Source organism: Mastigoproctus giganteus, chromosome 11 (assembly GCF_048544385.1).
Source record: "Mastigoproctus giganteus isolate SK-2022 chromosome 11, ASM4854438v1, whole genome shotgun sequence".
NCBI classification, from domain to species: Eukaryota; Metazoa; Arthropoda; class Arachnida; order Uropygi; family Thelyphonidae; genus Mastigoproctus; species Mastigoproctus giganteus.
This window is the reverse complement of record NC_143585.1, coordinates 59,026,018-59,037,838: the sequence shown is the minus strand read 5'-3', so window position 1 is coordinate 59,037,838 and position 11,821 is coordinate 59,026,018. Positions and strand designations below refer to the sequence as shown.

Here is an 11,821-nt window from a genome sequence, read left to right as displayed (position 1 = left end):
TAGTAGTTTAAATAAATTAATTTGTATATAGTTTATTGAGAAAAGTAATTATTTCACAATATTAGCACATATTCCTAGGATTTAAAGATCTGATGGGGAGGGATGCGAGGAGAGAGAAAGGGAGGGGGTAGTCAGATGGCTTGAAATAGGGAAGCCACACTGATGAGCCAAAACATTATGACCACCTTCCTAATATGATGTTAGTCCTCCATGTGCAGCCAAAACAGCTCGTACCCAGCGAGGCATGGATGCTACAAGATTTCTAAATGTGTCTTGTGATATCTGGTACCAACACTTAACCAGCAGATCCTTTAACTCCTGTAAGGTCCGTGGTTGAGACGCAACAGATTGCAGTTGCTGTTCTAACACAAACCACAGATGCTTGATGGGAATCGATGTCTGGGGAATTTGGAGGCCAGGGCAATACCGGGAGGTCTTCCTCATGTTCCGCGAACCAGTCTCGAACAATCCGGGCGGTGTGGCATGGCGCATTATCCTGCTGAAAGATGGCACTGCCAGAGGGGGAAAACTGTTCCCACAAAAGGGTGTACCTGGTCAGCAATGATGTTTAGGTAGGTGGTAGACGTCACAGTGCCCGGCACATGGATGACTGGACCCAGGTTATCCCAGCAGAATATTGCCCAAAGCATGACACCGCCACCACCAGATTGTTTGCCACCACCAGATTGTTTTCGTTCCATGGTGCATCCAGGCGACATCACTTCCCCAGATGCACACATTCACGGCCGTCAACATGCAACAGGAAATGTGATTCATCGGACCAGACAGCCTTCTTCCAATCACTCAAGGTTCAGTTTTGATGCTTATGTGTGCCCATTGTAGGCGCTGTCGCCAGTGAACCGTGGTTAGCATGGGTAGTTGGAGTGGCCGGTAGCTACGCAGCCCCATTTTCAGCAGGGTTCGATTATCCCATCACCAGCATTCCAATTACCAGTGAGTTGCACAACAGTCACCCTTCTGTTGCCATGTGCCATCCGGGAGATCCTTCGCTCACCTCGAGCATCGATGAGCCGTGGTCATCCAACACCTTGCCGGCACTTGGTGGGTTTCCCCTCATCAGACCACTTTTGGTAGGTACTAGCCATGGCTGACCGTGCACCCCCCCCCCCGGCCGTGCCGTTTCAGATATGCTCTGACCCAGTCGTCTGGCCATTACAATTTGGCCTTTGTCAAACTCGCTTGTCCGCTGCCTTTCCCATCCGAAGAATAAGAGTAACACTGATTAATGGAACTCAGTATCAGGTGTTTTTTATACCATGTCCCGACCCACAGATGCACCACAGTTCACCTAGAGTTGCTTCGATTTGCATAATGACTCACTGGTCATAATGTTTTGGCATTCAAAAAGTTTTGTAACTCAGGTATCAATTGAGCAGTCAACCATTTAAATATATAAATATTGTAGCTAATATTTCTGTACATATTATATGTAAAAAGGAATTTTTCAATTCACAATATCTAATGAAATATTTTATTTTATTTTCTACAGATAACAGAATAACAGAACAAAAGTTTAGATCTTTCATCAAATTTTTTTATATCTGTAAGAAAAATTTCTGACCATGTTTATAATTAAGGTATCCCTTATTATACTACAATGATCAGGTGGTACAATTAATTTAAATATGGCTAGATATATAGTGAAGACAATCTGAAGACCAATATGTGGAAGACCATCTGATGCTGTCAATAATGAAACAGTTGTTGTTGTAGAAAAATTAACCATATAGTTGAAGTATGATGGTTTAAGCAATTGCTAGACAGGTGCATATATTGACAGCTAATTTGGTAGCACAGAAAAAATCATTCATGAACATTTCATGTCTAAAATGGCTGCAAGGTGGGTCCCACAAAACTTGAAAATGTGCCTATGCACAAACAGTTGTAACTTCAGCAGGCATTAAAGAATATCATTATGAGCATTTAAATTATCCACCCCAGCGACTATTGTCTGTTCAGAATTCTTAAATCTAACCTCCATGGGAAGAAGAATTATGAAATTATTTTATATTTAAAAATAAAATTATAACTGAAGATAGTTTTTGTTTTCATGTCCAAAAAAATTACAAAACTCATTGGATGTCCCTAGAATCAATAGGGGTGAGTGCGTAATATAATAAATTATGATATTTTAATGATGTTGCAGATCTAGTGTCTAAGATCAGCTAACTATAAACAGATGTATAAGGTTCCATAACAAGTAAAACACACAATAAGTATTTCTGTAACCCTCCCCACTTTCGGGGGAACTAAACATGTTTACCTGAAACTGCAGCAATCAGTAGATGACATTTATTACATAAGCATTCAGTCAAATGAATAACAATTTTAGATTTTAATTACATAATCATAATTAATTTTATTTATATATACACACACACATGCATAACAATTATTTACATAAAGAAATCAATGCATGAAAAAAAACATGCCTTCTAATTTTTGGCATCTATCTTTAGCAAACACACCAGAATCAACTAGAGATAGAAACTCTGATATATTTTGGTATAAATTTATATGATTTAGCTTATAGTACAATCCAATTCATGTTTCGGCAAACAGTCTAGAGTTGAAGCAACAGCTCGAATTAAGTAAGTCATGGTACCATAGCAGCCACTAGGAGCACTATCATAGAAATATTGACAGATACCCACAGCACCACCACAAGGAAAGTGTCTGCTTGACAATGGAGCTAAGCAGCAAAGAGTGGCATCTCCATTTACTTTTTGCTGTAAAATGAAATTGTAAAAATATATGAAATTATAATTACTTCAAATTATATATAAAAAAGAAAAGCTGTTTTCAGTATATTCAAAATTTTGGTTATTTAAGTTGAAATTATGGTTCCTCTTATACTTATTTTTTCTTAATACGCATATTATACTGCTAACTTAATGAGTGAAAATCGAACAAATATTCTTTGAAAATATCAGCACCCGTGTTAATGCGAATAATCCACTGTGCATGATATACAAAAGACTTGTGTGCAGTGCATACAGTATTCAGTAGTAGGCAAAACAAGCTTCAATGGATGGTGTGAAGTGCTCATAAGTGGTATTGCAGAAAACATATCACTAAATGAAAAAAAGAGAAGAGTAAAACATATGTTTAAGTCAGCAGGAGGGTGACAGCGGAGGAACTTGCCATACAATTTGAAAGAAGACATGAACATAGGTTATTATTATTAACCATATGGTGCAAGGAAGCCTGAGGCTTATGCTGCCCCGGCCAAAAAAAATTCCTGAGTTACTCATTCCTGTGTGTGAGAGAGAGAGAGAGATAGAGAGAGAGAGAGAGAGAGAGAGAGAGAGAGAGAGAGAGAGAGAGAGAGAGAGAGAGAGAGAGAGAGAAGTAGAAAGGAATCACCAAGAAAGAGTAGAATGATGACATCCAGCGCTCAGGACCCTGGGCATGCCAAGTCCATACTCACCAGATTGTGATCCACTGGGGTGAAGGTTTTAGGAGGGAGGGAAGATGTTACCCAACACAGCATAACTACTGTATTGAGTACACTCGCTGTTTCTGTAGGCTAGCAAATTGATAGCAAAATATGTCCCCACACATCATTTTTATTTTATTTTTAGGCTATTATAGTTCCTCTTATACATATTTTTTTAATATGCACATTACATTGGTATATATGATTTTTTCTGATTGAAAACTATGAGCATAGATGGGATTATCAAAAACCAATGGAATATTTTTCAAACTGTCACCATTTTCAAAAAATGGCATTGCATCCAAATGATACAGAAATTATATTTCCTAATAATGAATGACGTGTTGTATGTGTTTTAATTGTTAATTTGTCATTAATATGTTATTATTATTATTAACCTAATATATTTTTTTCAAATAATAGAACATATTTGTCAGCAATCCTGAATCTTGCTATACCTTTGGAAATTTCCAAAATCAGAAAAAGACTTCTTAGATAACAATCAGGTTACAACACATTTTCTTGCACTTCTAGGCAAATGGAACAGTACAGATAAAGCTGATCACTGGATTAGAAAGACATGGCCAAAAAAAAAAAGGACTAACTGCAACCCGCAAGAAAAAAAAAAATGCCATGTATGAGCTGCTTTCTCTCCAAGGAAATTGCTTCTGTCATCACTGTTTTTGCACAACTGGCATACCTAATTACCATGTTGGAACTAAAGAAACAGTTTGTTCAGGCCACAGACAAAACAGGAGGCTGTTCTTGATCTAGTTTTAAAATTTCTTGAGATAAGTGATGTTGTTTTTTCTTGTACCACAAATCAGAGACCTGATGAAAGATGATAATTTTACAATTTCCACAGCTCATAAAGCAGTAGAGGCTTGGTTAGCATTCAACAGTGTTGTAAGTGACTTTTTTAAGCAATTATAAATCAAAGGACTATGAGAAGACTGTCAACAATGTTTGCTAGCTTCTAAAAAACCAAGTGCAACATGATTGTGAAGGTTCATTTTCTGCATAGTCACTCAATACTTTCCACAGAAAATAATGAGTGCAGTGAATGAAGAGCAGAGTAAATTGTTTCAAAATTTCCTCAGATAAGAGTGATTCTAAACTCTCTGATTGAACTACAAATTGGAGCATTGCTAATTGATAATTTTGCAATTTGGCATTCAAAGGTGTTGTAAAACACTTTTTTGGCATTTATATATCAGAGGATTATGAGAAGATTATCACAGTCTTCTATGACAATTTTCACTGTTTGTTCGTTTCAAAAAACTAAGTTGCAATCTAAGTGTGAAAGTTCATTTAGTGCATAGTCACTATGAATAGAACCTTAGTGCATCTTTGGTAAGAAGAGTCACAATCATAGCAAGAAATGTTGTATACCAGGTCATTTATTTGTGCTGCAAAAGAGGAAAGGACTGAGCAATTGTTCAGGTCACAATCTTAAATTTGGTATCTTTATAAAGAATATGTTAAGCTGTTTGTGTCACTGTTCAATGTATGGGACAAAAATAAAGTATTTTCTGTTACTATTGTTGGCTGGTGTAGTTTTTTGTATCCTATCCTTAGCTTGTACCTTAATTCAGTTTGCTGTAGCAAGGGGGTAACCCCAGTTTAACAATCTGCTGGATAATATCTGTATTTCTGAGTCTAAAGCAGATTCCATCATTGAATATTTATAGGTATTGGGAAACTGATTCAAGACAATAGACCGTTTGTAAGTGAATGGGTGATAGCTGTTATAATGCAGAAACATACCGGTGTTTGTTGGTTTATGACAGATGTTAAATTGGATTTTACTCGAGTCCCGAGTAAATTTAGAAAATTTAATGATTTAGTGTCCATATTTTCACTTTCTAATATAAAATTGAGACTAGGATGAATATTAATTAAATGAATATGATTATTAAATGAATGTAAAATGTCCTGATAATAAAATACTGATAGTAGCACTTCCACGTCAGTGCTACTATCAAGTAATAACAAGAACACCACCTAAATACCTCCAACAGTATGCGATACAGGGTAAAAAAGCGTCAAATATATTTTATTAGAATACCAAGACTATATCGCACGATGTGGCAAGTGATAGTTGATTTATGCCTGAAATTTTATGATTTAAATTGACCCTGGCAAACTTCGGAACAATGTTGTTTTGAAGGCAATATAGCACTTGACCCCAATTCCCTTTTACCATACCAAATTTACCATATTTCTTTAAATATGGTAAATTTGGGCTGATATCTTAGTGTTAATTTGATATCTTAATTTTGCACCAAAATGTTTAAAAAATCCCTCATAATTGTGTGTATCAATAGGTTATGCCTGGAGCGTAAGGAAGTGAATGAAATAGTCAACAATAGTCAAGTTTAAAATCTGAATTTGATAGTATAAACCAGAGCTATGATACTCAATACATTCTGTGTTGCTTTCACTATTTGTAGAAGGAAGGAAAATAATTTTTCAAAACTTACATTATACATTTTTAAAATTTTTAAATATGTTCAACTGATTTTTTTAATCAATTTTGTGTTAATGTTATATTCGTTTTAATTTCTTGAGAGTATCATACAGAAATATTCTAAGTATCATATTGAGGTAAATTTCTCTTCTTCTACAAATATTGAAAGCAACGTAGAATGTATTGAGCATCATAGCTGTGGTTTATACTAGAAAATTTAAATGCATCTGCATTTATAAAATATGGATTGGCTTTGCAATTTTTTTTTAGCATTAGCACTAGTAAAGGCACACACACGATGCAAGAAATCAAGCTTTAGCATCAGCCAAAAACAAAAACCAAAACAAAACCACAAACCTTTTAATTTCACCCATCCACTCGCTTGTCTACTTCTGCCTTGAATCTATTTAAGCTATCAACTTCTAAGACAGATGGAAGTTTGTTCCGGCAACCAAGCAGATGTTGGCTAAAGACAAACTTCCAAACATTTATCCTACAACTGCCTTTCCTCAATTTGAATTTATGCCTTCTCAGGCGATTATTCTGAGCAAGAGGAAGAATCCCATCAGCACTGAGCATGCTCAAACCATTCAAGGCTTTATACACCTCATTCAGATCACCTCGCAGGTGCCTAGTCTCCAGACACTGTAATTTGCAAAACTTAAGTCTTTCTTCGTAAGAGCAATCTGTTATGTTGTTATGTTATTTGGTTTTTAGGAGCATTAGCAACTAAGGCCATATTGCTCCGGTGCGGTGGTCGTTCCCTGACCTTTCCGCATACTCCGTATTTGGTGGTGACGGGCTCGAACCCCGGTCTAATCAAGAAGCGTGTGCTACGCACTGGTGCTCCTTCCCACCTGCCTACGGAGGCGCGTAAGAGCAATCCTTTGTTCCATTCACTAATCTTGTGCCCTTCTCTGCGCTCGCTCCAGCAGCTCTACATCCTTCCTAAAATAAGGCTTCCAGAGCTGTATACAGTACTTAAGGTGTGGCCTGACATAATAGGGATAAGGATAATCACCTCCTTATCCCTGCTAAAAAAATTCCTGTATATATCATTGACAAGACACCATGAGCTACTCAATGTTAAACCTCAGCTGCCACCTTTCGGCCCATCTGCTCAACTTTTCTAGATCCTGTTGCAGCAGCGTATTGTCATTAGTGTCATTAACAACCCTATCAACCTTCGTATCATCTGCAAACTTGGACATTAAGCCTGATATACCATCATCAATATAATTTATAAATACAGAAAACAACAATGGACCCAACACTGAACCCTGAGGGACTCCATTAATAACATTAGTCCACAAAGAGTAGTATCCATTGATTACCACTCTCTGTCTTCTTCCACTCAACCATCCCTTTATCAATAGCAGCAATTTGCCTCCAGTGCCACACTGCTCCAATTTGTGCAGCAGTCTTCCATGTGCAACAGTATCAAAAGCCTTTCTAACTTTGATATCATATATCCAAATATATGATATCAAAGTTATTCACTGCATCCAATTCTTTTGTGACTACATCAATATCCAATCAAACTGGTCAGACAAGACTTTCCCTTAACAAAACCATGCTATAACTGAAGTCTTGTCTAGATGATCCTGCAGTGGTTCTTTAACCAGTTTCTTCATTATTTTCCCCAGAACAGAAGTTAAACTAACAGGTCTGTAATTACTTGTGTCATCCTTTGATCCTTTGTGAATTGGGGGTCACATTTGTACATCTCCAGTCCATGGGTCTCCAGTGCCTGAGTCCAAGGAAGCTCTCATAATTATGGCTAAGGGTTTGCTTACTTCCTTTTCTGCCTCCTTTAATATAACTGGATAGATCTCATCCACCCCCAGGTGCATTTCTTATGTTTATCTTTAACAATTTCTCTCCCACTTTGCTCTCAGTTATTACAAAATCATCTAGCCCAGTGGTCTCAAACTGGCGGCCCGCGGGTCGTATCCGGCCCCCGAAGCAATTTTACACTGCCTGCAAATACATTTCAATTATGTATTTGTTGTAAATACGGTGCTTACAGTTTTAGAGACATAGAGATATGGACTGAACTTATGTGTGCGACTGCTATTGAAGGAAAAAGAGATAGAATGAATAGGTTGGGGCTTTGTCTTTGTCACTGTATGCTTGTGAACAGTTTTTTCGCAGTTGAAAATTAATAAGTCTAAGAAAAGAACCCTATTGACCAATGAGCATCTACAATCCGTGATGAAGATAGTTTCTAGTAATTTTTCCCCAAGGCTACAAACTTTATCAGAATCGAAATGCCATCACGTGTCAATTTGTAGTAAGAAATAAAGAAGTTTATAATTATTTACATACAAACATATGTATTTTTTCTGTATGTGTCGAAGAAAAATTTAATAAATAAAAGAATGTTTTTTTTTTTTTTGTGGTAGTTATTGGCGCATCGGCTTCTGTGGCCATAGTGCACCTCCCAAGGTTTTTTGCAGTACTTTGATCCAAGCCCGAGGCAGGATTCGAACCAGCAACCTTTGGGTTGCTAGGCAGGCGCTTTACCCACCCGGCTAGCCCGGTCGGCAATAAATAAAAGAAAGAGAATAGGTTGTCATTATTTATTCTCAAGTTTTGTCCCACTTGGAAAGTTTTCATAATTTGTTTATTTTTAGTTGTTAAAAGTAAGTTATTTAGTGGTTAATTCAACATATTAGAATTATTTGAAATAAAGGTCAGCCTGAAAATTTAATATTTAGCTGTGGATACGTTTGAATTACAAAGTGTAACCAACGGAAATTTCTTGCAGGTACCAATCTTTAGATTTCAGATAGAAAATAAATATAAATTTGAATTTTTTACTTTCGTTATTATTATTATTGTTTATGTATGTTTTTATAAATATTTAGTAAGTGATTGGGCATCTAAAGAAAATAGAAAAGAAAATTTAACCGAAAGAAAGAGTCTCATAATTTTAGCCAGGGAGAGAAGGAGAAAAATATAAGTTTGAGAAATAAAAAGTAAGTATAGAGAAAAACATTGTAGAAAATACAACTGAACATTATTGAAATAAATTTTCAATTAAACCATGTTCGAGGCAAATTAAATTTTAAAAGTAAAATTTCCAAACTTATTATAAACTTACACGCAACACACCACACACACGCGTCACACCAGGTTATAAAGGGATGGTATCCATACATTAGGGGTAAGTACGGTGCAATATATATATATATTCACTCTCATTTTGTTAAAAAAAAATTCCAGCCTGTCAGCTGCTTTCAGATTGTGCATTCCGCCTGCATGCAATTTGAATGAGACCACTGATCTAGCTCACTGTCAAAGTTTAATTCACCTCTGGCATTCCCCCCTCCCTGAATAACTCCTCATGTGTTAATGTAGATGAAAAATACTCATTTAGTTTGTTAGCTACCTGAGCAGGATCATCAACAGCTGAACCATCAATATCCTGTGGACCAATATGATTCATCCCCTTTCTTCTAGAGTTTACATAAGTAAAGAACTCTTTGCTGTTTTCTTTGCATTCTTTGCCAAAGGTTTCTCGTAATCTGCTTTTGCCTACCTAACCTCCTTTGTGACTTTGTTACAGACCATCTTATACCTATCATAAGCTTTCATGTCACCCATTAATTTATATGTATCCCATGTATTTTTCTTCTCTGCCACAGGTCTCATTAGTTCATCTGACATCCATTTAGGCCTAAATCTTGAACAATATTTCTTAGTTGGTGTGAAAAGCCTAGTAGCTTCCAACATTAATTCTTTAAATGCTTTCCATTTTGAATTTGCTGTTAGTAATATATCATTAGTTGGCTTTAGAATAGAATTTAAATATATAGAATTTAAATACTGTATAGAATTTAAATACTGTCTCAGACCTCCATAGTCGCCTTTATGAAAGCAAAAATCGTTCCTTTTACTCCTGATGGTAGTTACCTCTGAGTAAATCCCACTTCAGCACACTGTGATCACTGCCACCTAGTGGTTCCTTTATCTGCAGATTCTTAATGCATGAAGAATCACTACTGATAATCAGATCACGAGTATTACTCCCTCTAGTTGCCTCCTGAACATGATGCTATAGAAAACAATCATCCAATAAATCCATAAAAGCCTTGCTAGTGTGTGAGTGACCAACCCACAAATTCCAGTCAATGTCTTACAAAGAAAGGCTTAAGTTTTGCAAATTACAGTGTCTAGAGAATAGGCACCTGGGAGGTGATCTGATTGAGGTGTATAAAGCCTTGAATGGTTTGAGCAAGCTCAATGCTGACGGGATTCTTCCTCTTGCTCAGAATATTGCCTGAAAGGGCATAAATTCAAATTGAGGAAGGACGGTTGTAGGATAGATGTGCGGAAGTTTGCCTTTAGCCAGCGGGTGGTTGATTGATGGAACAAACTTCCATCTGTCATTATAGAAGTTGATAGCTTAAATAGATTCAAAGCAGAACTTGACAAACATTTGGAGCGAGTGGATGGGTGAAATAAGGGTTTTTTTTTGGCTGGTGCTATATAAGCTTGCTTTCTTGCATCATGTGCCTTTGCTAATGCTAATATCTGGGAAATTAAAATCCCCAATTTATAAGACACTCTGATTTACTGGCCCACTATTTCTTTGTACAGTTGTTTATTATACTCATCAGAGTCATTAGGCCTATAACACACTCCTACTCTCAATTTTGCTTTCCCAGTGCTTATGTCACACCAAACTGAATCGACACTGCACTGTCCAGCCATGTCGGCTGGATGTACATCCTTGGATTTTATATGTTTCTTAACTAATCACATAACCCCTACTCCCTTCCTATCCTGTGTACTCCCCAAATTCCATTTCTGCATTCCTCATATATCTGCGTGACACTATGTCTCTGATATCCCAACAATATCTGCCTTTGATGTTTTGACCAACACCTCAAATTCATCAAATTTATTTACTAAACTCATAGCATTGCCGTACATGCAAATGTATATGCACCTGTTCCTATTCTTAGCTATCCTAACACAGCCCATGTGTTTACTTGTACCGCAATGACTACCAGTAGTCTCTGAAATCCCCTGCATCTTGTTTTCCATTTTGAATGCATTTGCCAGACAACTCAAATGGCAAGCGCACTCCATATTTTCGAAAGGTGCGTGAGTAAAAGAGTGCCTGATAATGTTACATATTATGCACAACAAAAGTTCAGAATCATGTTATTTTGGATAAATCAATTTAATAAGATTCACATTTTAAGTGCTAGTTTTATTCACTTTTGTCAGTTGTCTGTTTTAGTCTTTAATGTCATTTGGTAAATGTTGATCTGTTTAGATTTAATGTATTAGGTAAAAATAACTTCAAAGTTAACTTACCTAAGAGCTGTATTGCTAGTTTGAGTTGATTGACAAATAATACTATATCTTTCAACATTTTATATTATATTACTTTTCACAAATTTAGCTGACAATTATTATTATTATTTGACATATAGTACAAGGAAGCCTGAGGCTTATGCTGTACCAGGCAAGAGAGAGAGAGAGAGTATCAGAAGTAAAAGGGAATCACCACCAAGAAAGAGAAGAATGATAATATCCAGCTCAGGACCCTGGGTGTGCCAAGCCCATACTCACCAGACGTGAGCCCCTGGAATTGAAAGTATGATTACAAAGAATGTCTGATGAAATGACCTAAGCATAATTAACACAAATAAATTTATAATATAGATATTAAAAATTTACAACTGCTGCCACTAATAGCTAATAGCTCAAAATTAAAAAATATCCAAACACATATAAAATTTTATTTAAACTAGCTGATAATTCAATAATACTGAATGGTAACTGGTTAATAAAGCTGGGGATAATTGATCCCCACATTTATTTTATTGATGTAAATAACAGTGAAAGAAATAAATATTAATCCATAAAACTTT

The 11,821-nt window shown here is 36.3% G+C and overlaps 1 protein-coding gene across 2 annotated transcripts in view; it reads right to left on the bottom strand.

Moving 5' to 3' along the window:
- Positions 1-2,137: 2,137 nt before the first annotated feature.
- Positions 2,138-11,821, bottom strand: part of LOC150078032 (putative phosphorylase b kinase regulatory subunit alpha) — a 608,767-nt gene continuing 599,083 nt past the window's right edge. Inside the window, exon 32 of one of the 2 annotated variants that reach the window (XM_090384728.1) lies at positions 2,138-2,750. In XM_090384728.1, coding sequence (XP_090240854.1) covers positions 2,544-2,750 — 207 coding nt within the window. In that variant the 3' untranslated portion in view covers positions 2,138-2,543. The remainder of the gene's footprint in view (positions 2,751-11,821) is intronic. The other variant, XM_090384727.1, reaches the window with a different exon arrangement.